Source organism: Mastacembelus armatus, chromosome 8 (assembly GCF_900324485.2).
Source record: "Mastacembelus armatus chromosome 8, fMasArm1.2, whole genome shotgun sequence".
NCBI lineage: Eukaryota > Metazoa > Chordata > Actinopteri > Synbranchiformes > Mastacembelidae > Mastacembelus > Mastacembelus armatus.
Window position 1 is genome coordinate 4,487,185 of NC_046640.1, and position 23,148 is coordinate 4,510,332.

General features: G+C 40.6%; 2 protein-coding genes across 6 annotated transcripts; both read right to left on the bottom strand.

Annotated features, from left to right (window-relative positions):
- Positions 1 to 62: 62 nt before the first annotated feature.
- Positions 63 to 14,012, bottom strand: med15 (mediator complex subunit 15). Of its 4 annotated transcripts, none has more exons than XM_026324176.1 (18): positions 13,866 to 14,012; positions 12,406 to 12,493; positions 12,168 to 12,219; positions 11,447 to 11,470; positions 11,116 to 11,280; positions 10,624 to 10,892; positions 8,471 to 8,959; positions 7,845 to 7,958; positions 6,887 to 7,045; positions 5,203 to 5,321; positions 4,895 to 5,022; positions 3,504 to 3,638; positions 3,177 to 3,240; positions 3,008 to 3,074; positions 2,615 to 2,772; positions 2,360 to 2,526; positions 2,159 to 2,257; positions 63 to 1,267 (listed from the first exon to the last, which is right to left on the bottom strand). In XM_026324176.1, exons 1-18 carry the CDS (start codon positions 13,931 to 13,933, stop codon positions 1,131 to 1,133), a joined length of 2,502 nt encoding a protein of 833 aa, XP_026179961.1. In that variant the 5' UTR covers positions 13,934 to 14,012; the 3' UTR covers positions 63 to 1,130. The 4 variants fall into 4 exon arrangements, with proteins under 4 accessions (XP_026179961.1, XP_026179960.1, XP_026179962.1 ...); XM_026324175.1 differs by having other exon boundaries at positions 7,845 to 7,961; XM_026324177.1 differs by lacking the exon at positions 7,845 to 7,958.
- A 916-nt stretch (positions 14,013 to 14,928) lies between these two features.
- LOC113140446 (mediator of RNA polymerase II transcription subunit 15-like) lies at positions 14,929 to 20,741 on the bottom strand. Of its 2 annotated transcripts, XM_026324245.1 has the most exons (7): positions 20,363 to 20,741; positions 19,087 to 19,174; positions 18,132 to 18,155; positions 17,801 to 17,965; positions 15,678 to 15,803; positions 15,403 to 15,569; positions 14,929 to 15,112 (listed from the first exon to the last, which is right to left on the bottom strand). In XM_026324245.1, exons 4-7 carry the CDS (start codon positions 17,958 to 17,960, stop codon positions 15,110 to 15,112), a joined length of 456 nt encoding a protein of 151 aa, XP_026180030.1. In that variant the 5' UTR covers positions 17,961 to 17,965; positions 18,132 to 18,155; positions 19,087 to 19,174; positions 20,363 to 20,741; the 3' UTR covers positions 14,929 to 15,109. The 2 variants fall into 2 exon arrangements, with proteins under 2 accessions (XP_026180030.1, XP_026180029.1); XM_026324244.2 differs by lacking the exons at positions 19,087 to 19,174; positions 20,363 to 20,741 and adding an exon at positions 18,639 to 18,797.
- Positions 20,742 to 23,148: the final 2,407 nt, after the last annotated feature.

Consider the following 23,148-nt stretch of genomic DNA (forward strand, 5'->3'; position numbering starts at 1 on the left):
TTATGCCGACTATGGATATAAATTCAGTTTGCCTGCTTCCATCAATGAAACTGTTTCCAGGATTTAGAAAGTTGACATTTATTTATCATAGTAAAGAAAATGCATTTAGTTTTCCACTTTCAAAATCAAAGTGTCTAAACCTCTTACTTCCAGTCAGTGCTCTTCTATGGCACACAACTGAAATTACATCTCAAACGCAAATAATAAACACACATGTTGCACTGAAAGACTTGAATCTATATCAGGATAAATGACAGTTTGGGTGCTTACATGTTGGTCTTTTACAGTTTTCCCTTTATATGTCTTGTCTTGAAGTTTTAAACCAACTTGCTGCTCCAGAAACATACATGTATAAATATATACAAGCAAACTACATAACTAGTAGTTCTGACTAAAATCTGTTCTGTTACTAAAGGACTTCTGACCTCTGATTTCTGGAATCCACAGTCATGGAGGCCTGGGCACAAAGTGCATGATTTCTGCATGTTATTTATAACTGTTAAAATAATTCCTAAAGAACTGAGGTGGTTGTTGAAAAAATAATATTTGTGTCACTGGGGATGTTCCAGCTGGTTCTAGGTTGGACTGTGGAATCTTATGGGTTCTTAATGAGTTTGTGGGTGATCGTGGGTGGTCCGTAACGTGGTGCTTCAGTGACAGAGGTTTCTTTAGGGAACTGGGGATAGGTTCTGGGGATCGTTGGGGTTTTTCTTATAACTTAAAGGTTCATTCAGTCCTTGAAGAGGTTGTTGAAGATCTCGATGTGGTTCTTAGCCCTTTAGCTGGATATCAGAGGACATTTTAGGAATCCTAAATCCTATTTCCCTAAAAAAGACTGTCATGAAATACTTTTGAAACTTCGCATGATGCACTATAAGGTGCCATCCATGTTTAGTGAAGGTACATAAAGAAGAATTGTTCAGAAAAGGAGGACTGGTGTTTCATCGTATGAGCAAATGGGATGAGTGAGGAATAACAGAGGTCAATGTGGAAATGTGAAAAGTCATCAGTTTGACAGATGAAGCCTGTCTCAAAGATCAAATCTGACTGAGGTGTCCATGTAAACTGCTTGTGTCAGAGTTGGTGTTACTGTGGCTGCAGGTGATGTCAGGTGAGCAGTGGGTAGGGCTTCAGGCTGCAGACAGACAGGCTTGGCGGACACTCTGAGCCCACGTGTTGAGCAGCTCTGTGACCGAGTGTTTGTCCGGCAGCTGCAGCAGTTTGGACGTCATGTTCCTGTGGACCATCTGGAGGAAACTGTTCGCACCTGATGAGACACAGAAGATGTGATCAAACCAACCACTACTCTGGTATCTCTGCTCCATCAAGAGTTCACGTGTGTCACATTAATCACATTGAGAGCTGGTTCAGGGCCTTTCAATAGACAATGATTTTACTTCTAACAATCATCTTTTAGTTTTCAGTTTATAGTTACTTCTAGTATAACCTTGACATACAGTACTGTGTGAAAGTTTTAGGCAGTTTAGATGTTTTAGATATTATTTATTTATTATCACACAACACCATCAGGTGTCTGATTGATTCCAGATTCATACTGCATTCCACTGTGCAGGACAACAAACCCATTAAGTACATTACAGTTCATGAAGAACCAGGAGTCCTGCAACAGATGGTCTGATCCCCACAGAGCCCTGATCTGGGTAGCATGGACCACATGAAGAGACAAAAGACACTGGGAAAGCCTGAATCTACAGAAGAACTGCAGCAGCTTCTTCAAGGTGCTGCACAGTACCAGGAGAAACTGTGTGTAGTCAAACCAAAAAGAACTGCTGCTGCTTTAAGGGCAAAGGGGAGAGCTGCAGATACTGATTAGGTTTAGGTTTGGTTCCATTTAATGCACTTTATATGAAGTTAATTGATAAATGAAAAAAGATTTATGTTAAAAGCATCACCTGTGTGTTTTTAGTGTCTAGAAGCTTTGCACCATACTGTATATCAGTTTATCTGTTGTCAAGACCTGTGATTTATAAAAATTGACTATAAAAACAAAAGTATTTACGTAGAAAACAGATTCCCTCTAAGCTCATGCAAAAATTAAGGAGTAAACAGCCACATTTCCTACTCTCAACAGCAGACTGTGAGGCTGCTCAGGGATAAATCATGTCTTCACTGAGGTGACCATGTGCTGTCGTCTCACCGTACTGCTCTCCATCGTCGGCCCAGTACGGACTCTGATCAGGATAGTCAGCAGGAACCGAGAGCTGCAGAGGAGGAACACTGGGAAGGTTTTTATCATCTGTCAACAGAACAAACAATAACATTAAACATCCTGCTTTACTGGCATTAAGGGGACTAAATCTGAACGGCTCAGCCAGCATGTGGACAGTCTCAGTCTCACCCAGCTTGCAGACAAGATGCACAGTGCCATTGTTGCTGCAATATGAGGGATCCAGGTTGACCTGGAACTTCACGTCGAGCCGAGCCACCTCTCCCTGCAGGATGTTGGGGATGGTGTGCCGCTCGTCGTCCTCATGCTTCCTCTTCCGACCAGAGATGTTGGGAGCCCTGGGGGTGGAGGTATAAAACAACCACCATGAATCTTTAAACCTAATCTGTCTGTGACTCCAGTTGTGTATGTGGGTATAAAACGTACGTGATGGGAGGTCCATGGATGGCGGTCATGGCAGGAGCAAAGGTCCGGTACAGAGAGTGGTTGAAGACTGGAGAGCGAATGTTGGCCATGACAGCATCCAGCAGAGGCTGACACAGATACTGCTGTTTGGTAGCTACCGGAGGGGGCGGGGGAGTGGGCTGAAACAGACAGGAAAACAAACCATTAGTCCTCAACAACATCATCTCAGAATATTAAAACACCACAAAGACACAGTGACTGACGGCCGGTTAAAGTTAAAAACTATGAGTTCAATGAAAGTAAGATATAGATAAACTTTAGTATTATATATTAATATATATAAGTTTATCAGTTATTTAGATAGAAGAGAGGAATCAGAAATAACTATTTTCAGGAAGAAGAAGACGTTCTCACCACAGCCATGTCATTCTTCAGTTTCTCTAAAGCAATTTCACATTTCTGCAGAGTCTTCAGTGGGCATCTGCAGGAAACAGGATTTCAGAAAAGTTCACAGTGAATTAAAGTGAATCACTGCACTGATGAGAAGCAGAACTATTGTGATATTCATGATTTGCTCAGTTACCTGGTGTTTGGATCAGTCAGGATGTTCAGTAGACTCTTCATCTTACTTAAGTCCTTCTTTCTGTCTGGAAAAGTAATAAAAACATGAAATGTTCTTTTATTAAAGGGGGATATGAACAAAAATAGGCACCCAGACATTAACAGAAAGATCCAATCATGGAGTTATAATTATTTTCTTAGTTAACCTATTCATTATTTTACCTATGAAGTGCCTTATATGCCCATAATAACCTCCAAGGTGATATCCTAAATGTAAAGATGTAGCATTTTTACTTATGAACGATTAATCAATTATCATTATTTATGTGTGAATCATTTCAGCTCTGACCTTCATTTTTGTCGATCTTGTTGATCATCCTGCGCAGAGGTTCGATGTACTTGGAGAGCTGCTTGAGCTTCTCCATGTACTGCTGGTCCTCCAGAGACGTAGCTCCAGCCGGACTCATCACTGAGCTGGGGTTACCTGCAAGACAGGTGAGGTGAAGTGAGTCATTTATGTACCTCACAGTAATTCTCCACATATTTTTTCACATGTTCTGGATGAGTAAGTGGGTAGTCGAGTGTTAATCTAATGAAAAGTATGTCTGATCTTAAATCTTGTATTTTTTTTAATGACATTGCTCTTACTGATCTGAATGCCACAAAAATGTTATGGTTCTAGAGCAACCAAAAAAACAATCCTAACGTCTGTATGCAGTCAGTGGATTATTAATAGTGATGTTTGCTAGTGGCACCTAATCTTTAAAGCTTGTGTCAAGCTCAGGGGTTGGTTCCAAATAAAGCTGCACCATGAAGCTTGTGTCATTTCACTGATTGTCACATGTCCAGTGACAACTAAGTACCTTCTTTGGTAGAGTCATGTGACCAATATGTGTTTCAAATTACCTAAATAAAGGCTTGTTCCCACATAAAACTGTCTCTACTCCAATCAGCATTCTCACCCACTTGTCAGTCAGCATCTTTTCTGAAATGTAGCCGCAGAGGGCTTCCACTATTCAGGAATATTATAGACTGATATCTCCCGATAAGATAAATATTTATTTACTCATCATCTATACCCGCTTATTCCTAATCAGGGTCACAGGGATCTGCTGGAGCCTATCCCAGCTCTCTTTGGGTGAAAGGCAGGGGTACACCCTGGACAGGTCACCAGTCGATCACAGGGATAAGATAGATAATTTCATGAGATACTGGAACAAAGTCTGGGATGTGCGTTTTGTTTTATTTTTAATGTTTTTGAACTTTTGTGAAACCATTTTCCAAAGCAGATGAGGTTCTCTCAAAAAGAGACAGTGCCTGAGCTCTTATTTCTAAATAAAACACTAACAAATCCTCAGGTACACAAACACTGTCACATGTCACTGGAGCACATTGACTGACTAAAAAACTTCTATCACACCTCAGTTTACATCACTGACTGCCACATTACGAGCTGTTGCATGTCCATAATAATGTGATGTCAGTGTGTTTGCTACACAAAATTTGTCCACTAGATGTCATTAATCATTATTGAGCTGTTAAACGAGGCTTCAAGAAATGAACCTTGGGTGAAACTTTCTGTCAGGAAATCCTGTCCTTAGATGAGTCCTGGACGAGGACAATAGTGTATTTGTGATCTGCATTATTTCGTTAGACCTTTTTCTGTTTGTTTGCAGTGTCTGTTGTCCTTCATGTTTGTACCCTTTCTGTTAATAAAAAAATGTGGAATTGCGTGTTCACCTGGTGTATTGAGAGGTCCGGGGGAGGGGACACCGTAGTTCTGCGGGGTTCTGCCGGTGGCAGGGCTCTGTGATGGCTGGGGGGAGGGACTGGGCTGGAAACCCCCCGGAGATGGAGTAGGACCAGAGCTAAGACAGGAGGCAGGTAAGATAGGAGACACTCAGTTGTCACCCTGAGGAAACCTTCTGAGTCATAATTATTAAATATTAAATACTGTCTTCTATGCTAATGTTTTAATAACCAGGATCCGAGTCGGTGTGAGTGGTTTGTTTAATTTACGTCATCAGAAGCGTGAGCTCCCATCGTACCTGGCAGAGTTTGGCTGTGAGGTGGGGGGCTGGGGTGAAGGCTGGGGAGGGGGAGGCATCGACTGTGGTGTTGGCACCTGTACCGGTGATGGTGATGACATCATTCCATGCTGTGATACCTGTGCAGGTGATTGGAGAGAAAAGAAGGCAAATTAACCAAAAGAGGATAGGCTGCAGCGGCTGGAGTAACACTGATGCACACACAGGCTGAATCTCAAGTCTCTTATTTCATTGCTCCTCAGTTGACCCAGAAGTCATCCGGGTCCACTGTGAAGGGCCAGCGCTTCTATTTCTGCTCGGAGGAGCGAGAAGCCTGCCTGGAGGAGCTCTAATCAAAGACTGAAGAATTTGCAGAAGTCTTAAAAAGTGACACGGCTCTTTACAGGAAATCACTTTGTCAGAGGACACTGCACGCTAAGGATCGGAGGATATCTCATGTCTCTTAAAACATGTTTCCCAGCTCTATGACCCTTGGTTTTTTTTCTTGTATTTTTTTCTTACATCTTATGTGGATGGGACTAAGACATGAGGAGAAGATGCAGTGGTGGAATTGGGATTTATCCACAGAGTTTCTGACTGGAAGAGGCCAAAATTATTTTAATGACCAAAACATTTACTTCTTGTGGTCAATACTGGCTGGAAATAATAATTATTCTTATTATCAACTCACATAAAAATAGGTTTCTCAGTTAATTCATTGGTCCGTGAAACATTGGGGACAGGAAAACACAATCACAATATCATCAGCTTCCCACAGCACAAGGTGAAATCATCAAACGTCTTGTTTCATCCAATGGTCCAACAATACTGTGCCATGCTCACAGCTCAGTTATACAAGCCATCCTGTCAACTGAAAGTCACCCTGTTCTCTGTTTCCATCACAATTAGTTTGTAGTTTGGTCATTTGAGAAAAGACTGAGTTTGTAAAGTTTACAGCCTGTTGTGCTGTTATCCTGCCATGCTGATAATTTGAAGGGTCAGTGTTAAGGGTAGCCCTAGTCCCAACAACCCTCAGCAACAAGATGAGACAACCTACATGTAACCTAACAAATGAAATCCAGGTCAAAAAACTGGTTAAAAAGCATTTGCTGCTGCTTGTTAATCTTGTGCTGTTTAAAACGAGTCACATGTAGACAGGATCCTCTCTTACTACTTTGAGTATTTTCTTTTTATGCTTCTACATACTTGGACTTCACTATAGTTCAGACACAAATATTGCACTTTTACTTTACTACATTTATTGTACAATATTAGGTTTATAATACTAAATGCAGTATAAGTCTGATTCCTCGTGGGAATTTAAAAGCTATAAGCTATAAGCAGTATGAGAACTTCAAATTATGAACATGTTAAAAGTTAAAAATAGTAAAATGTTGAATGCAGGACTTTTACTTCCAAAAGATCATGAGGCGTCATGTTTAGACACCTGCTGTACAAGGACATTATAATTGAACATTATTCCCACTAGGGAATGTTTTTTGCTTAAAATCGGTGAAGGTAAAGAGAACAAATCTAGTGCTTTAAATGACCTAACTCCTCCTCTTCTTTTGCTTTTCATCAGGCTGAACCACAGAAACAGGAAGACCACTGTGACACAATGATGTTCTGCCTACGATCTAACGTGGCGTACTGTGGACAGGGCAGGGATGGTTCATGGGTCCAAGGTCAGACTGGTAATAAATACCTGTTGTGTCATTGGTTGTCCTCCCACTGCAGCGGCAGCAGCGGCAGCAGCAGCAGCAGCTGCAGCAGCGGCGACAGCAGCTGGATTTTGAGAAGGGTTGGGGGCATTTTGGATGGTTCGAGGCACTCGGGAAGGAATCTGCATCCCAGGACGAATCAGCTTCAGAAGAGGACACACAACAGGACAGGTGAGCAGAGAGAAGGCAGACGTACATTGCAGCGTGCAGACACACACAAATGTTGCTAACACCAGATTGGGGGGCACACACAGCTGGAACTTCACTAAAACACCCAGCTTCTCAGTCACCATGAACTATCTGTCTTATTGGGTTAGGATGGCGTTAGATACTATGGGAGTGATGTCTGGTTGCAGTTGAAATGCAACTGGTTTTGTCATCTTTGCTAAAGCTTACACTGAGAAAAAGCCAACTCTAACTTTGAAATCAATATCATGATTCTCTGTAATAACAGTGGAACCAATTATGACTTTAGTATGTATGTAAAATATTCAGCAGACCATATTCAGCTGTATTTACTACAGAAGATAAGAAATAAAGTCTATTTTACATCTCTTGTTACTATAATAATAAAAATTCCCCCCCCCCCCCCCCCCCCCATCTCCTCCATTTAAAGTGTTTGCTGATTTGGAAAGGGATAAGATGTGATTGTCAGTACTGAAGCTGGCCGCTGGTCAGTAGTCACTAAAATTTCAAATACTGTTGGTCATACCTGCATGTGCTTGCAAAGTGTTTGCCCTTGAATTTATGTGGAAAGATCTGTTACATTTGGAAATATTCTAAAAATCATGTGCACATATTTTAAAAACAATTTGGTAACCAAAACACCTGAAGTCCCAGTGAAAAGACAGGTCTTTGCTCCTTGCTGTCTTCAGCATCATTTGATTTGATTCAGAGTTATTACACATAAAACACTTGCGCCTGCAGTGTCTACAGTCTCACCTGGCCAGGTCCAGCAGCAGCTGCAGTAGCTGCATTGAGCTGTGCCTGTGCTGCGGCCTGCTGGGCTTGTTGTGCTGCTTGCTGCGCCTGCTGCTGCTGTAAGGCTGCACGGGCCTGCTTTCACACACACACACACACACACACACACACACACACACACACGCGCGCGCGCGCGAGCACACACACGCACGCACGCACGCACACAAAGACAGAGCAAAGCATGCAAGCAGAGGAGTGGGTAAGCAAGTCCACTGAAACCCTGTATACTTCCTCACTGTTGAGGGAGGAGAACAGGGATTACGGAAGCACAGACCCATCTTTTTCTTTCCTAATACTGATACCAATCAGGCACGAAAATATTCTTATCTAAAAATGGAGGGCCCTACAGACAAAGTTTGGCAGACATAGACATACAGTATGTCAAAAAATGATAAACCATCCCTAGCTGTTATACACTGTGTTAATCTTATATGATTCCTGTAAAACAGAGCAAACTACATTCACCGTGCTCCCCATTATTTGACAGGTTTAATGAAACAGAACAGACCAAGTGCAGGTGATATGAAAGTTTCATGGGTTTAATGTGTTATAGATACACACATTGCATGTATCTGCAGTGAACTCACCTGGAAGGCCTGTATCCTCTGCTGCTGACTGAGCGAGTTAATGGGAACATGCTGAGCAGACGTCATCTGTCCAGCCAGAGACTGAGGCACCATGCCGGGCTGCTGCTGAGAGTGTGGTGGCATCTGACCTGGCTGAGGCTGAGCCTGTCCCTGAACCTGTTGCTGCTGCACCATGTGTTGAATGGACTGAGCCTGTGCCTGAGCCTGGGCCTGAGCCTGGGCCTGAGCCTGGGCCTGAGCCTGGGCCTGAGCCTGAGCCTGAGCCTGAGCCTGAGCCTGAGCTTGAGCCTGAGCCTGAGCCTGAGCCTGAGCCTGAGCCTGGGCCTGAGCCTGGGCCTGAGCCTGAGCTTGGGCTTGAGCCTGAGCCTGGGCTTGAGCCTGGGCTTGAGCCTGAGCCTGAGCTTGGGCTTGAGCCTGGGCCTGGGCGTGCTGCTGCTGTAACTGCAGCTGCACCATCTGCTGCTGCTGTTGCATCCTGGTCTGGTGCATCTGCAGATATAGGGGCAAACAGTGTGTTGGCAAACTCCTTTCTTCATGGTCAGAAAGAGAACACATTATCACAAAAATAAGATTTTATTCTAATTGAGTGTCAAATTCCACCTGTTCATCACAACACTAGGTAAATATCATATGTGATCAGGACGTATCAGGCTTTAATTCTGTTTTTGTATTTACTTGGTCACAAAAACTGATGATGATTATGGTAGGACTGTAACCACAGTCACGTCATGTCTCATATGAGATAAGAAGATGCCAGACTACAAAATCACCGTAAGCCATCTATTTTCTCTGTGTGCGCAAGCCAGGCAGTAAAAGATGGGTTAACTAAAAATAAAAAACTAAATCTGGGCACAAAGACTTGCACTATCAAATTAAAACTATACCATTTTAGCAGCACTGGTAAATGTTCAAGTCTCAGTAGGCATCAAGTTAAATTTAAGAGTCTTGGACACCACTTTAAATGAAATATAAGAACAAAGTGGTGATGGAAGTACAGGCGACCAAAAATGACTAAAATATTTAAGAACCATCCAATCTGAATATAAGATATTATATATTTTTTAGGTCTTTTATTGGTAAATTTGGTCAATTTAAACATTTTAAGGGCCTCCATATACCCTGTGTCACCAAAGAAGGCAGGTGGTAAACAAAAGGTTTAAATACACATTAAATACACAGCCTTAGCTGGGTAACGTAGTTACATTGCTTGTTCATCCTGAAGCACAAAGGGAGCAGAGGCAGTCAGAATCTCATTTAATTATTAGTTCATAGTGGAAGCGGAGCAGCCTGTGGATGTCAAATGTCCAACATTGACAGAGGTGGAAGCAGTAATTGTTTATTGTTTGCTAACAGTAGGACTGGTTGATGGCTTTGATCAAAGAGTGTGTTGGTGGTGTAGGTGCAGGTAAGGAGGAGGGAGGTGGTCCTGGGACACAGCAACACATTGTTGATGTCATGGCCCAAACTCAACAAAACACCAGTACTCAGATGGTGTGATGGCCCTGTTACCTCCACTCTCACACCCACATAGAAACCATTTTGGGATGGTATCATACGCCTCCAGGGTTTCAAGGCACCATGACAACCAGTGTGGCTGAACAGTGAAAACACTGACAGTCATTGTAACTGCCAGTAAACAGACATTGTGCTGACCAGTTGCCAGTGAATATATTCAACCATACCAGTGCATTTCTATGCACCACACACTCTGTAGTGGTGCCTGTGCAACCACTGGTATTTCATCACAGGGTTGGAAATGGTGCTGCCTTCTGTGGAGAGTTATCTGAAGACAACTTGTCCTTCTTTACTGGGCCACATGATAGGCTATGCATCATTTAGTCTGGATATGCAGCGTATATAGGATTGCTCATCCATCATTTGGCACATTCCATTGTGTATTAGTATTAAGCCAAGATGTGTGACTTTAGAATTAAAATGAAGCACTGATTTATTTAGTGGATCATTTCAGAACATGTACTGTAACCTCACTGTGAAACCAGAGGGCTGAAAATCTGCCTCCCTCAGGTTAATGGGTGTTCAAGCTGTTGGCAGCTAGTTAGCAGAGCTCAGATGAGGATGTTCACTATTTGCACTAAAGTACCCACTGATCATCTGTATGATCTATTCATTATGGTGTTTGAATTGTTGTGTACCTGGTTCTGCTGTTGCTGACTTTGAGCCTGCTGCTGCTGGTTCTGGTGCTGCTGCTGGAGCTGCTGGTTCTGGTGGTGCTGCTGCTGCTGTTGCTGCAGCTGCTGCACCCTCAGCTGCTGCTGCTGCACCTGAAACTGCTGTTGGATGGCAGCGTTCTGCTGCTGCTGGATGGCGTTCTGCTGCTGGGCTTGCTGGAACTGATTGAACTGTTGCTGCTGTTGCTGCTGCTGCACAATCTGTTGCATTGGCATCTGGCCTGGACCACCTACTGCAGAGTGAGTGAGAAGAGAAAGGACTAAGTCGGTCTGCAGCTCAGATCCAGTCTGAGGTGAGCTCTGGAGTCTTAAACACACAACATGCCAAAGCAGAGACTGAAAATAAGACTGGCTCTGACACCAAAATATGCCATTTAGAGACAGCCAGCATCCACTGAACGCTCTGAAGATGTGCATTTACAGCAAACACACACCACATGGAGGAAACACACTCACTGGCTTGTGGGTTTCCAGCCACCCCTGCCATGGCATGCTGGCCTATCTGCATCGGCCCCATGGCCCCAATGCCACCTACTGGAGCACCGGTGGGGCGAGGCCCCATACCAATGGCGCCCGGGCCCCCTCCAACCCCTGTCAGGTTAGTCAGGGCATTCATGGGATCTAGCAGAAGGGTAAACAACAGACAATATTACGCAGCTCCAACATGCACAGCAGAAATCATGAACACTATGATAGGTTGACAGGTCCAGCAGGGGACAGAACACAGCAAAGAAAAACCAAAATGAAAAGTGAAACAAACAGAGACCAAAAAGAAAACTCCACTTACCTGGACCTCCAAGGGCCTTCTTATCTGTAAAGACATAAGTTATTATGAACTGTTACACTCCATTCTTTGCCATTAACTATCAAAACACAATATAAAACCAGATTAAAAAGGTGAATGTTCAGATTTTACCATAACACTTGACCAAATTAGTCCATTATCTAAGTCAAAAAATTATAGACAATTATTTTTATACAAAAATGTCAGAAGTTCTCTAGCACCAGGTTTTATAATTTTATTTGTCACATACACATGAGCTCAATGTCTTTGCTGACGGAAAATACATATAGTCCCATCGTGCAGGGATGAAAGTGGCATAAACTGACATGTGACATGTGACAAAGTGACATAAACCTGGTATCCAGCAGTTATTCCTGCTCTAGACCTAATCAGGGAGTAACTATCCTATTTTTTTAATATAATTTTTGGCTGAGAAAGATGGCGGGTACAATGGCTGAAAACACCTTCTATAGGTTTATGTTTGCTGAAAAGGAATTTTCATGAAATACCTTTTCTGGCTTGTAAAGGTTTTATTGCATCTTCAGTAAGAAGCATGGCTTAAATGGTATCTTTGACTCTGAGCTGACCCCACCCTCAGTCAAACACAGAACAGAGGACACAAAAGCAAAACTGTATTTTTCCACTATTTTTTTCAAGTATGTAAGTAAAAAAAAAAAAAAAAAAAAAAATCCATCCAGTTTTTTGTCCTGTTTCTAACACTTACGGATGTCTCTGAAGTGTATGATTAGCCTCGCCACTAGAGATAAATATTCCTCCTGAAAACAAAATGAGATACATTACACACTTACACACTTAGACCGTCATGAACAGAACTGGTGTTTTGGAGGTCACATTCTTTAAGTACACATTAAGTTTCACATTCTTTAGGACAGGTGTATAAAAAGAATCCTTTCCTTAAAATAAAAAGCTTGCAGAGGCCTGAAAAACCTGAGAGTACTTACTCTGGATTTGGCTTTGACATAAACATGGTTCTCCATGTCATTGCTGGACTTGTTGTGTGCAGTTCCTGCCTTCCTCATAGCGTCTTCACTGGAAGAAAACACACTCACCATTATTTCTTAACCAACACTCCTACTAGAAAATATATCAATGCGTCTGTAAAATCTAAAGTCTAATTGAATTTATCTTAAACAACCTCACAATATTAGCCACACCTAAGAGAGTATAAAACCACACCCCTCAGGCCTGCACATCCTTTTGTTTCCCTACAAACCATGTGTGTATGAATGCAGAACTGACTGCATTTGTTTGACACATCTCTACTAATGTAGACTATTTGTGATGCAATATATATATATATATATATATGTATATCTATATATACATATATATATAAGGAGTCACTTGACTCACTTGAGATGGTGGATACATTCATGAGTGAGTAAAAGTAACAGGTTTTCCATCCATCCATAATCTTATTCCTAACCAGGGTCACAGGGATCTGCTGGAGCCTATCCCAGCTCTCTTTGGGAGAAAGGCAGGGGTCCACCCTGGACAGGTCACCAGTCCATCACAGGGCCACAGTAGTAACAGGTTTTGTTATCTGGAATTATTTTTTATTTTTGTTCTTATTTGTTTTTGAAATACTGAATTGTAATAACCTGATATTCCCTTATTGTATAGACAAAAGCAAATATGTCAGATCTGCCTGTCGCAGCTTCACATATTCACTAAGTAAAAGTAACTAATGTTTACTCACGTACTACTTCACTACAGTAATTTTAATTTGGATTATATATATAGATTATTATTTATAATATATTATTATATTATAAAACGCATGCGACTGCTGCAAGCTGCTGGGTTAATCAATCAGCTGGATATTACATATGCTCAACATATTACTTAACCAAACTGACTTGTGCTTTTTATGAGTTTTTAGGACCAAATGTCTTTTAGGTTACTGTGTCATAAAGATCAATAAATGATCAATAACGGTTTAAAGCCAGCACCTCAATAAAGAGCGAAGACAGCAAGAAATAACTAATCCCATACAATGGCTACAGAAAGATTTATGTTATTTGCTGAGCTCTACTGGGTCACAATAAATGACTGATGGTAACATTAACCAAATGCAGCGGGTTAAGAGTTGACTTTTACCGTCTGTATCTAACATGTCTTACGGTACAACTCGATATGATTTATTCAACATTATTTTATTAATTTTATGCAGGCCGAATTATGGAGTGGGCCAGAATCGTTCGTGATATATTTTCTGCCACGTCTGTGAGCTCATGCTAGATTTGTCTTTTTACAACTTGTTTTTAATTCATCGATTTTCTAAGTGAGGTTTGGCGTGGCGCTCTTTCCTGTCGCGCTAATGTTAGCTTAAATTAGCTCATGAAGCTAACAGAAACAGAGAGTTAGTTCCACTGCAAAACACAGAACTCAAATATCTCACATCTGAGCCACGACTTTTTGTCGGAACTGAGGGCTCCTCCAGTCGCTGTCCGATCCGGGGACGTCCATCGCAGAAATTATTTCTTTTTGAAAGGTTTTTCAACAACGCTGTAATGTTTTCGCTGATTTTCCTTCTTCCGCTCTAAAGATAAATGGCTGCTGCGGAGTGTGAGTTAATAAAAGCTACCGCCACCTGCTGGCTGGGCGCTAAACTGCTCACTGCTGCACAGGCAGAAGAACCCAAGTCTTCAAGTATCCAGGCTTTCCCACATAGTTTTATTGTGCTAAACATATAATGCAAATATCCAAATGACTGTTTTCGTATATTTAGTCTTTAAGCATTAACCAAATCTGTTTATTTCAGCCCTTCACTCCCTGCTATATCTCAGATTAGCATATAGGTTTAACAGGTAAATAGCATCAAGACTGATAATGGTACTGTATTTGTGTTTAAAGGTCACAGTTCAGAATTATATTAATCAATTTATTTATATAGCAACAGTGTGTGTGCAAGTATACCAACCTATGGTGGAAAAACAAGTCAGCAGTGTCAGTTTAAGATGAAATAAGATCACCTTTATTAATTCCAGAAGAGAGATCCAAGAACATCTTTGAGTAAATCGAGAGGAAGTGTCAGGTGGTGATAATCTCAACCATTAGGGTGCTTTCTCACTGCTATAAAGAATTAACTGTTATAAACATGAAAGATTTTCCTGACCTTCTTTTCTCAGTATAGTGGAGTGGACCTGTTTTTGTCAGCAGAAATCCATCAGTTTCAGCAGTTTGACATGAGTATGCAACAGTGCTATGTGTATTTCTAAAACCATAAAGGAATTCATTCATTAGGTCCTTAATGAGTTTTCAGGATTATACAGAAATTATACTATCAAATTAATGCCATCTCATTAAGGCTGCAGTTAAAGATGTTGGCTTAAAAACACAGCAGCCACAGCAGAGCACATGGCAATGTGGCAACAAGAGCAAATGTTGTTATCATGATGAACTAAGCATTCATTTTTCATGATTCCACCATGTTTGTACGCAATGACCACAAAATGCACTGCTGATATTTTATTTACTTTATTCGCCAACAAATTAAGGCACTTGAACAGATTAATGTGCAACTCAAAATAATGTGCAAAAGAAGTAAAGATGTTTATGAACTTTTAGGCTATTTAAGAACCTTTGTTAATTTTTGCGCATCTCCACTATTATGTTGTACCAACATGGAGTAGTCAGGGGTTTTCACTGTAAGACAAGAAATAGCCCACAATTAGCTTGATCCAACCAAATGAAAACATACACTTCAATGGCAGCTCTACACGATGACTTAGTTTTATATTTTTATCATGATGAAAGTAACTACTGTACCAGTTACCTGTTACTGTACTGTACGACCTACTACTACACAGTACATTCATACATGTGTACTGCAAGAGTATATCATGCATTAATAGACAAAGGTGACCGCATACTGCAATTAGAGCACTAATTCCAACTGTATGACTTGAGTATTTTTTTAAAGAGTCGGTACATACCTCGCATTTTCTCCGTTTTATTTTTTTGGGCTCAAACTTGGATTTGACCTTTGACTTGATTTTTTTTCTGGCATTCGTGTCCTCTGAGGGCTCTGTATCTGCTTCAGAATCTATTTCCTCTGACTCTTCTTTCATCAGTGCAGATGCCTGCATTACCGTCTTTTCTTCTTTTTCATTTATGAGTGCAAGAGATGTACAAAACAATCAACATGAATTTATTTCAACAGTGACGGTGTCATTACAATTAATTTAAATGTAATTGAATTTGTATTAACCTTCTTTAAGTCTCTCTCGAAGAAAATTTCTCTCCTCTGTGAGCTGATCAACACGTTTTTTTAAGTTGGCAATTTCACCCCTCTGGTTTTCAATGGTCCGCCTGGCCTCCTGCAGAGCTGTGTCCTCTGGAACCAAATAATGAAATACTTTGATTTTCACATTTTAAACTCTTGATCATTTCCTTTCCTCTAAATCAGCAGCAAAATTGCAAATAAAGCAGCACAAAACCACAACTTAGCAATGTTGCAAATATCAGTTCCAACAATGTTCTACTAAATGGAGCTGTGAAAGACATCCAACAAGAAAATGCTCCATTTAGAGATTTAATAGATTCACAACACATTATTTCAGTGTTCTGTTGTTACCAGTCATGACTGTGTTTTACCCTGGTACACTCAACACTGAAATGCTAACAATTTACTTAATGGAAGGAATCTTCTGAAATCAACACAGGGTCAAAGTTTGACCTACAACATACTAGTGTGGTAAAAGACTGTAATGGTGTTGACTGTGTATTTACTGTTTGTAACTGCTAAATAGGAAAACAAAGTTAAATGTTACCACTACATGCTACATTTAGGTTCATATTGTAGGACATGCAAACTCCACACAGAAAGGCCCCTGCTGCGTTTCAAACCAGGAACCTTCTTGCTGTGAGGCAACAGTGCTATCCACTAACTCCACCGTGCTGCGTATAAGAAAATATTTTGATTTCTTAAAAAACAATAGTGTTAGAGAAAAATGTATACCCTCAAGTGATCTAATCCACCTTACTTTAATATGAGTCGTAAACTGAAGTTCTATTTGTTAAAAGAATTTACCTAACAAACAGTAAACAAAAGAGAATTAAGACAGGTTTTAAAAAATGGTTAATTGGTTTTTGTTTTCAGACAAATTAAAATGTTTATTGTGTAAACACTATTATCTGTCAAAATAAACCCATTTATCCCATTAAAGGTGCAACCTTCCTCTTTTTGGCAAAATCTGCATGGAACCTGCACTTGGTAAACTCACTTTCAGCTCTGTGACCAAGAGTTCTTTTTTTAATCGCATGTACTGGTTTTGATCAACTGTAAACGGACTTCTGCCGTACAAAATCACCTTTCCTTGCATCCACACAGTGAGTCCTTAGATAACGATCCTGTGAATTTGAATCCACGTTTTTCTGCTGGCTGCACAGTTCAGAGCATAGTATGCTAGCCGCTGAGCACAGCCCAAAACGCCTCCTCAGGGCTCCCACTAAAGCATCATAGTCCCTTCTGTCCTCAGGGCTCAGTAGCAGTAAGCTTGACAAGGCATCTACATTCTCACTAGTAACAATTGCTCATTCACTTGAAAGGGAAAATTACTTTCAGATATCTACAACTGAATATTAACTATCCACAATGTGAATTTCAGATATTTATAATTACATTTTAACTAGTCAAAAGTCAAATTACAGTCGTAATACAGTTGAAGAGATTAGCATATATGATAATGGAGTTATGACTAGTCAAAAGTCCATTAAAGATATCTGTAACAGCATGCTGCTGCTTCATGTATGACTTTTCAGATGTGCACTAATTCACAGCCTTCCCCCAGTTCCCCCCAATTCTCAGAACTGAGGAGAACAGGGGCCTCACTTATAAACCTCAGACAGTGAGGGAGAGATAGTCAGTGACTGGATAGATCTCCAGTAGGGGGAGGTAGAAAACTGTCATTTGAAAACAAATCCAAAGAAGCATTTAATGGCTGTATTTCCACACTTTGACTTTGATTATACATTTAAGGAAATGCGTAGTTATTTGTGCTGTAGTTATTTACCAGTAACATTTAGAACAGATTTTAAAATCATACTCGTTAAAACATTACATGGCCTTGCATGAAGTGATATCAGCAGAGTTGTCTTACAGACATACAGACATCACAGGTTCACAGTTGATCACTGATGAAGCAGAATCAGATATTAAAGTAAGGTCAGAGTAAACACAGACAGAAATCTGAAGAGCTCAGAGCCACAGAGCAGAAAAGTGAGGAAAGAGGAAAAAGTTAAACACAGAGGTCTGTGTGTATGTTTATGATGTTGTAATGTTGTAATGTGCATTTACAGCAAACACACACCACATGGAGGAAACACACTCACTGGCTTGTGGGTTTCCGGCCACCCCTGCCATGGCATGCTGGCCTATCTGCATCGGCCCCATGGCCCCCATGCCACCTACTGGAGCACCGGTGGGGCGAGGCCCCATACCAATGGCGCCCGGGCCCCCTCCAACCCCTGTCAGGTTAGTCAGGGCATTCATGGGATCTAGCAGAAGGGTAAACAACAGACAATATTACGCAGCTCCAACATGCACAGCAGAAATCATGAACACTATGATAGGTTGACAGGTCCAGCAGGGGACAGAACACAGCAAAGAAAAACCAAAATGAAAAGTGAAACAAACAGAGACCAAAAAGAAAACTCCACTTACCTGGACCTCCAAGGGCCTTCTTATCTGTAAAGACATAAGTTGTTATGAACTGTCACACTCCATTCTTTGCCATTAACTATCAAAACACAATATAAAACCAGATTAAAAATGTGAAAGTTTAGATTTTACCATAACACTTGACCAAATTAGTCCATTATCTAAGTCAAAAAATTATAGACAATTATTTTTATACAAAAATGTCAGAAGTTCTCTAGCACCAGGTTTTATAATTTTATTTGTCACATACACGTGAGCTCAATGTCTTTGCTGACGGAAAATACATATAGTCCCCATCGTGCAGGGATGAAAGTGGCATAAACTGACATGTGACATGTGACAAAGTGACATAAACCTGGTATCCAGCAGTTATTCCTGCTCTAGACCTAATCAGGGAGTAACTATCCTATTTTTTTAATATAATTTTTGGCTGAGAAAGATGGCGGGTACAATGGCTGAAAACACCTTCTATAGGTTTATGTTTGCTGAAAAGGAATTTTCATGAAATACCTTTTCTGGCTTGTAAAGGTTTTATTGCATCTTCAGTAAGAAGCATGGCTTAAATGGTATCTTTGACTCTGAGCTGACCCCACCCTCAGTCAAACACAGAACAGAGGACACAAAAGCAAAACTGTATTTTTCCACTATTTTTTTCAAGTATGTAAGTAAAAAAAAAAAAAAAAATCCATCCAGTTTTTTGTCCTGTTTCTAACACTGTCACAATGTCTCTGAAGTGTATGATTAGCCTCGCCACTAGAGATAAATATTCCTCCTGAAAACAAAATGAGATACATTACACACTTACACACTTAGACCGTCATGAACAGAACTGGTGTTTTGGAGGTCACATTCTTTAAGTACACATTAAGTTTCACATTCTTTAGGACAGGTGTATAAAAAGAATCCTTTCCTTAAAATAAAAAGCTTGCAGAGGCCTGAAAAACCTGAGAGTACTTACTCTGGATTTGGCTTTGACATAAACATGGTTCTCCATGTCATTGCTGGACTTGTTGTGTGCAGTTCCTGCCTTCCTCATAGCGTCTTCACTGGAAGAAAACACACTCACCATTATTTCTTAACCAACACTCCTACTAGAAAATATATCAATGCGTCTGTAAAATCTTAAGTCTAATTGAATTTATCTTAAACAACCTCACAATATTAGCCACACCTAAGAGAGTATAAAACCACACCCCTCAGGCCTGCACATCCTTTTGTTTCCCTACAAACCATGTGTGTATGAATGCAGAACAAAGAGAACCGGTGGAAATTAAAATGCTGAATTTCTGTAGTTCTACCTAGTAGCTGAAATTCATTTCACACACTCGTATAATGTATGTTGTTGATGATTAAAAGTAACTAATGTTTACTCAAGTTCTACTTTTCTATAGTAATTTTAATTAGGATTATTAGACATCTGAAAAAATATATGTGACTGTTGGGGTAATCAATCAGCTGGAGAATACAAATGTTCAACATATTACTTAACCAAACATATGTTTCCTGCTGTCAGTATGAGGAAGTTGTAGTGGTCTGTATACAGTTTTTTTTAGTGTAGCATAACCTAGTGAAAATGAAACTATACACACTCATTTACTATAAAAATTCTTCATACATGAACCACACTTTTTTTGACTTGGATGAAGTATTCACCAGTTACATGTTGTTCATGTTTAGCCAGGCCAACAAAAGTTTTTTAACCAATGAAGGACTAGTGATGGCTGATATCCAAAATCAAATGTATGGAAAGTATTGGTGGTTATTCAAATATGGTACATTATGTACCAAGTTGATTGAACTCTGGCAGAAATATGTAGCACAGGAAGCAAAAATTGTGTTAAGAGAAAATAAATTAACATGATGGAAAATGTTTCTCCTAAGCACGCTTATCACCATCTAGTTCTAAGCATTTATGATATCAAAAATAAAAATAACAATAATAATGGTAATAATTATTATTATAACTAGCCCAATCTGCGTGAGTGCTGGGAGGCGCCTTTCATGCACGCCGAATTATAGACTGGGCCAGAATCGTTCGTAATATATTTTCTGCCACATCTGTGAGCTCATGCTAGATCTGTCTTTTTACAACTTGTTTTTAATTCACCGATTTTTTAAGTGAGGTTTGGCGTGGCGCTCTCTCCTGTCGCGCTAATGTTAGCTTAAATTAGCTCATGAAGAAACAGAAACAGAGAGTTAGTTCCACTGCAAAACACAGAACTCAAATATCTCACATCTGAGCCACGACGTTTTGTCGGAACTGAGGACTCCTCCAGTCGCTGTCTGATCCGGGGACGTCCATCGCAGAAATTATTTCTTTTTGAAAGGTTTTTCAACAACGCTGTAATGTTTTCGCTGATTTTTCCTTCTTCCGCTCTGAGTCAGTGATACTACTACGCTCGAGCCTGTCTGCTCGACACAGTTTCGATTAGTGGTGGGCGGATCGATCCAAATATCATTAGTATCAATACTAACGTTGGTGTCGGTATTAATCGATACTTTAAGTTTCACATTCAGTGTGTTGCTCGTTTCATCACACAGCGTCTGTACAGGTATGTAAGTGCTGCTCCTGTCACAGTGCGGAGCAGACACCTTGCTCCTCCTCCTCCTCCTCCTCCCTCTTGTGTTTTGACGATGTACCGTCACGTGACTCAGTGTGGCTATATGTTCTGGCAGATAATGAATCAACAGCGAGCTGTACAAGTTGTAAAAAGTCTGTAAGACACAGTAGCAATGCAACAAACTTTTACAAGTGTATGAAAAATCATGCCAAAGAAAACAGTGAGTTACAGACACAGAGAGAGGAGAGAAATCCCCAACCCCCTGGGGTCCCCCTGGTCCCGACAGACCCAGAACCCTGATCCAGATAGATAATAGTGGTGAAAGTAATGTTTTAATCAGCTTGACATTAGTTAATAATTTCCAAAGTGCAACCGGTCATTTGTTACTGTAGCCAACTCAAAAAGTATAAATTATGCTACGAACTTGATTTAATAAATTTATCCCATAGACATGTGTTGTTTAAATGAATACATTTATTGCCATTGAAAAGTCTAAAGTCTAACAAATTTTATATCTAATAAAAGCTTAAAGTCTCACGATTCAAATGGTATAAATCAATTTAGGATTGAATAATCACAGCGGCTACAGTACAGCAATTCAATATTCATATGTAAAATAGACTTTGGGTAATGCCTTTTTACACTGTTGTTTCTTGGAATGACTTGGTATCACGCAAACGGTTGTCACGTGTTCTCAATATCCAAATCCTACCTTAGACAATGAAATAAGGATAAAAGAAGTAAGGGGGCGGGGCCAGTCACTAAGACCTTCACAGTATAAACCCTGATAATTTTATAACAACAGTCTTGTCTGATTAGCTGCTCATCAGTGGTGGAAAACCCAGGTCATGGGTTCGAGTGCCTGTAGCCTTTCAACGTTCATGTAGCCACCGGTGTTGAGAGTCCAGCTTTGTCAGCAGTGAAAGTCATGTACCCCTAGACAAGACTGCAGATGGTATTTGAGCGATAGTGTGAGGATGAGATAAAACACAGCTAGAGCTGATCATTGGGCAGCACCAGGTCCATGAAGCTGCTTTCACTTAACTTACTGAGTCCTGGATTTCTACAAGTGCTTTACATGACCCGAAGTCCTGGTGAGGTACAGCTCCTGGCAGAGGGTGTTTGATAGGAGGGCTCTTCAAAATCCACATACAGCAACATAGAGAATGCATAGACAGAGAGGAAGAGCACTTGAAGAGGAGACAGCCTGTTGGCAAGCACTACACTGAGGCAGTGTAGTGTAGTGTTGTTGCTAACACATGAACTGCCAACATCCAGCTGCTGGTGCAACACTGTTCTGCACTAAACTTGGGCTGTTTTAGCAAAACATTCCTACTGTATATGAACCCATACTCCAGTCATGTCTGCACTTTGAGAGTCAGTAAAGTTGCACACCAAGTCAGGTTTCTTTCATTTGGTTTACAGTGTCGGCTGATTAATCCACTGCACCAAAACGTGCTTATGTACAGAACTTTGAAAAGCTTTAGGCTACCCATTCTGTTGGTAAATGTAGCACGTATATATACCCAGTCCTATTCTGTTTATCAGAAATCAGTGAGCCAATAATAAAAACAGAGCAAAGAGTGAAGTGTTGACTTTTTTTCCTCATCTACAGTCAGTTACAGTATAGAGCTTTTATGAGCCTGTCTCACATCATGATAAGAACAATGGGAGAAACTGAACTGGTTTAAATGAAACATACTAACTAACTGAAACATACTGTGTGTGGGATAAACTAAAGTCAGAACTCTCAAGTATTTACAAAAGTCCTGATGATAATGAGCCGCAGTGGTGAAAAGTAACAAAGTACATTTACTCAAGTTCCGGCACTTAAGTACAAAAAGTAACAGCTTCAAAACATAAACATTTGTACTTTTCCTCAAGTAACATTGTAATTAAGGACTTTAACTTGTAGCAGAGTATTTCTACACTGTGATATTATTACTTTTACTTAAGTGTCCCGAGTACTTTTTCCACCACTGATGAGCAGCGAAACAGACAGAAGCTAACAGCTAACAGCTACCTGGCTAACGTACCTGAGCACGGGCTCAGTGTGTGTGTCAGCACCATGTAGACTCACACTGTCCGTGTCCGTCCGAGGATTTAAAATGTTTGGGTTCTGGTGCATTAAAAGTCATGATGTGTGTCCCGAGACCAGCTGCTGGTGGAAGGAGTTAGCGAGACTGTTGTTATAAAATTATCAGGGTTTATACTGTGAAGGTCTTAGTGACTGGCCCCGTCCCCTGACTTCCTTTATCCTTACTTCATTGTCTAAGGTAAGATTTGGATATTGAGAACACGTGACAACCGTTTGCGTGATACCAAGTCATTCCAAGAAACAACAGCGTAAAAAGGCATTACCCAAAGTCTATTTTACATATGAATATTGAATTGCATTTCATGCGCGGACTTTATTATACAGTAAATCCATAAAACCATCGTCCTCCTCGTGAAAAGCT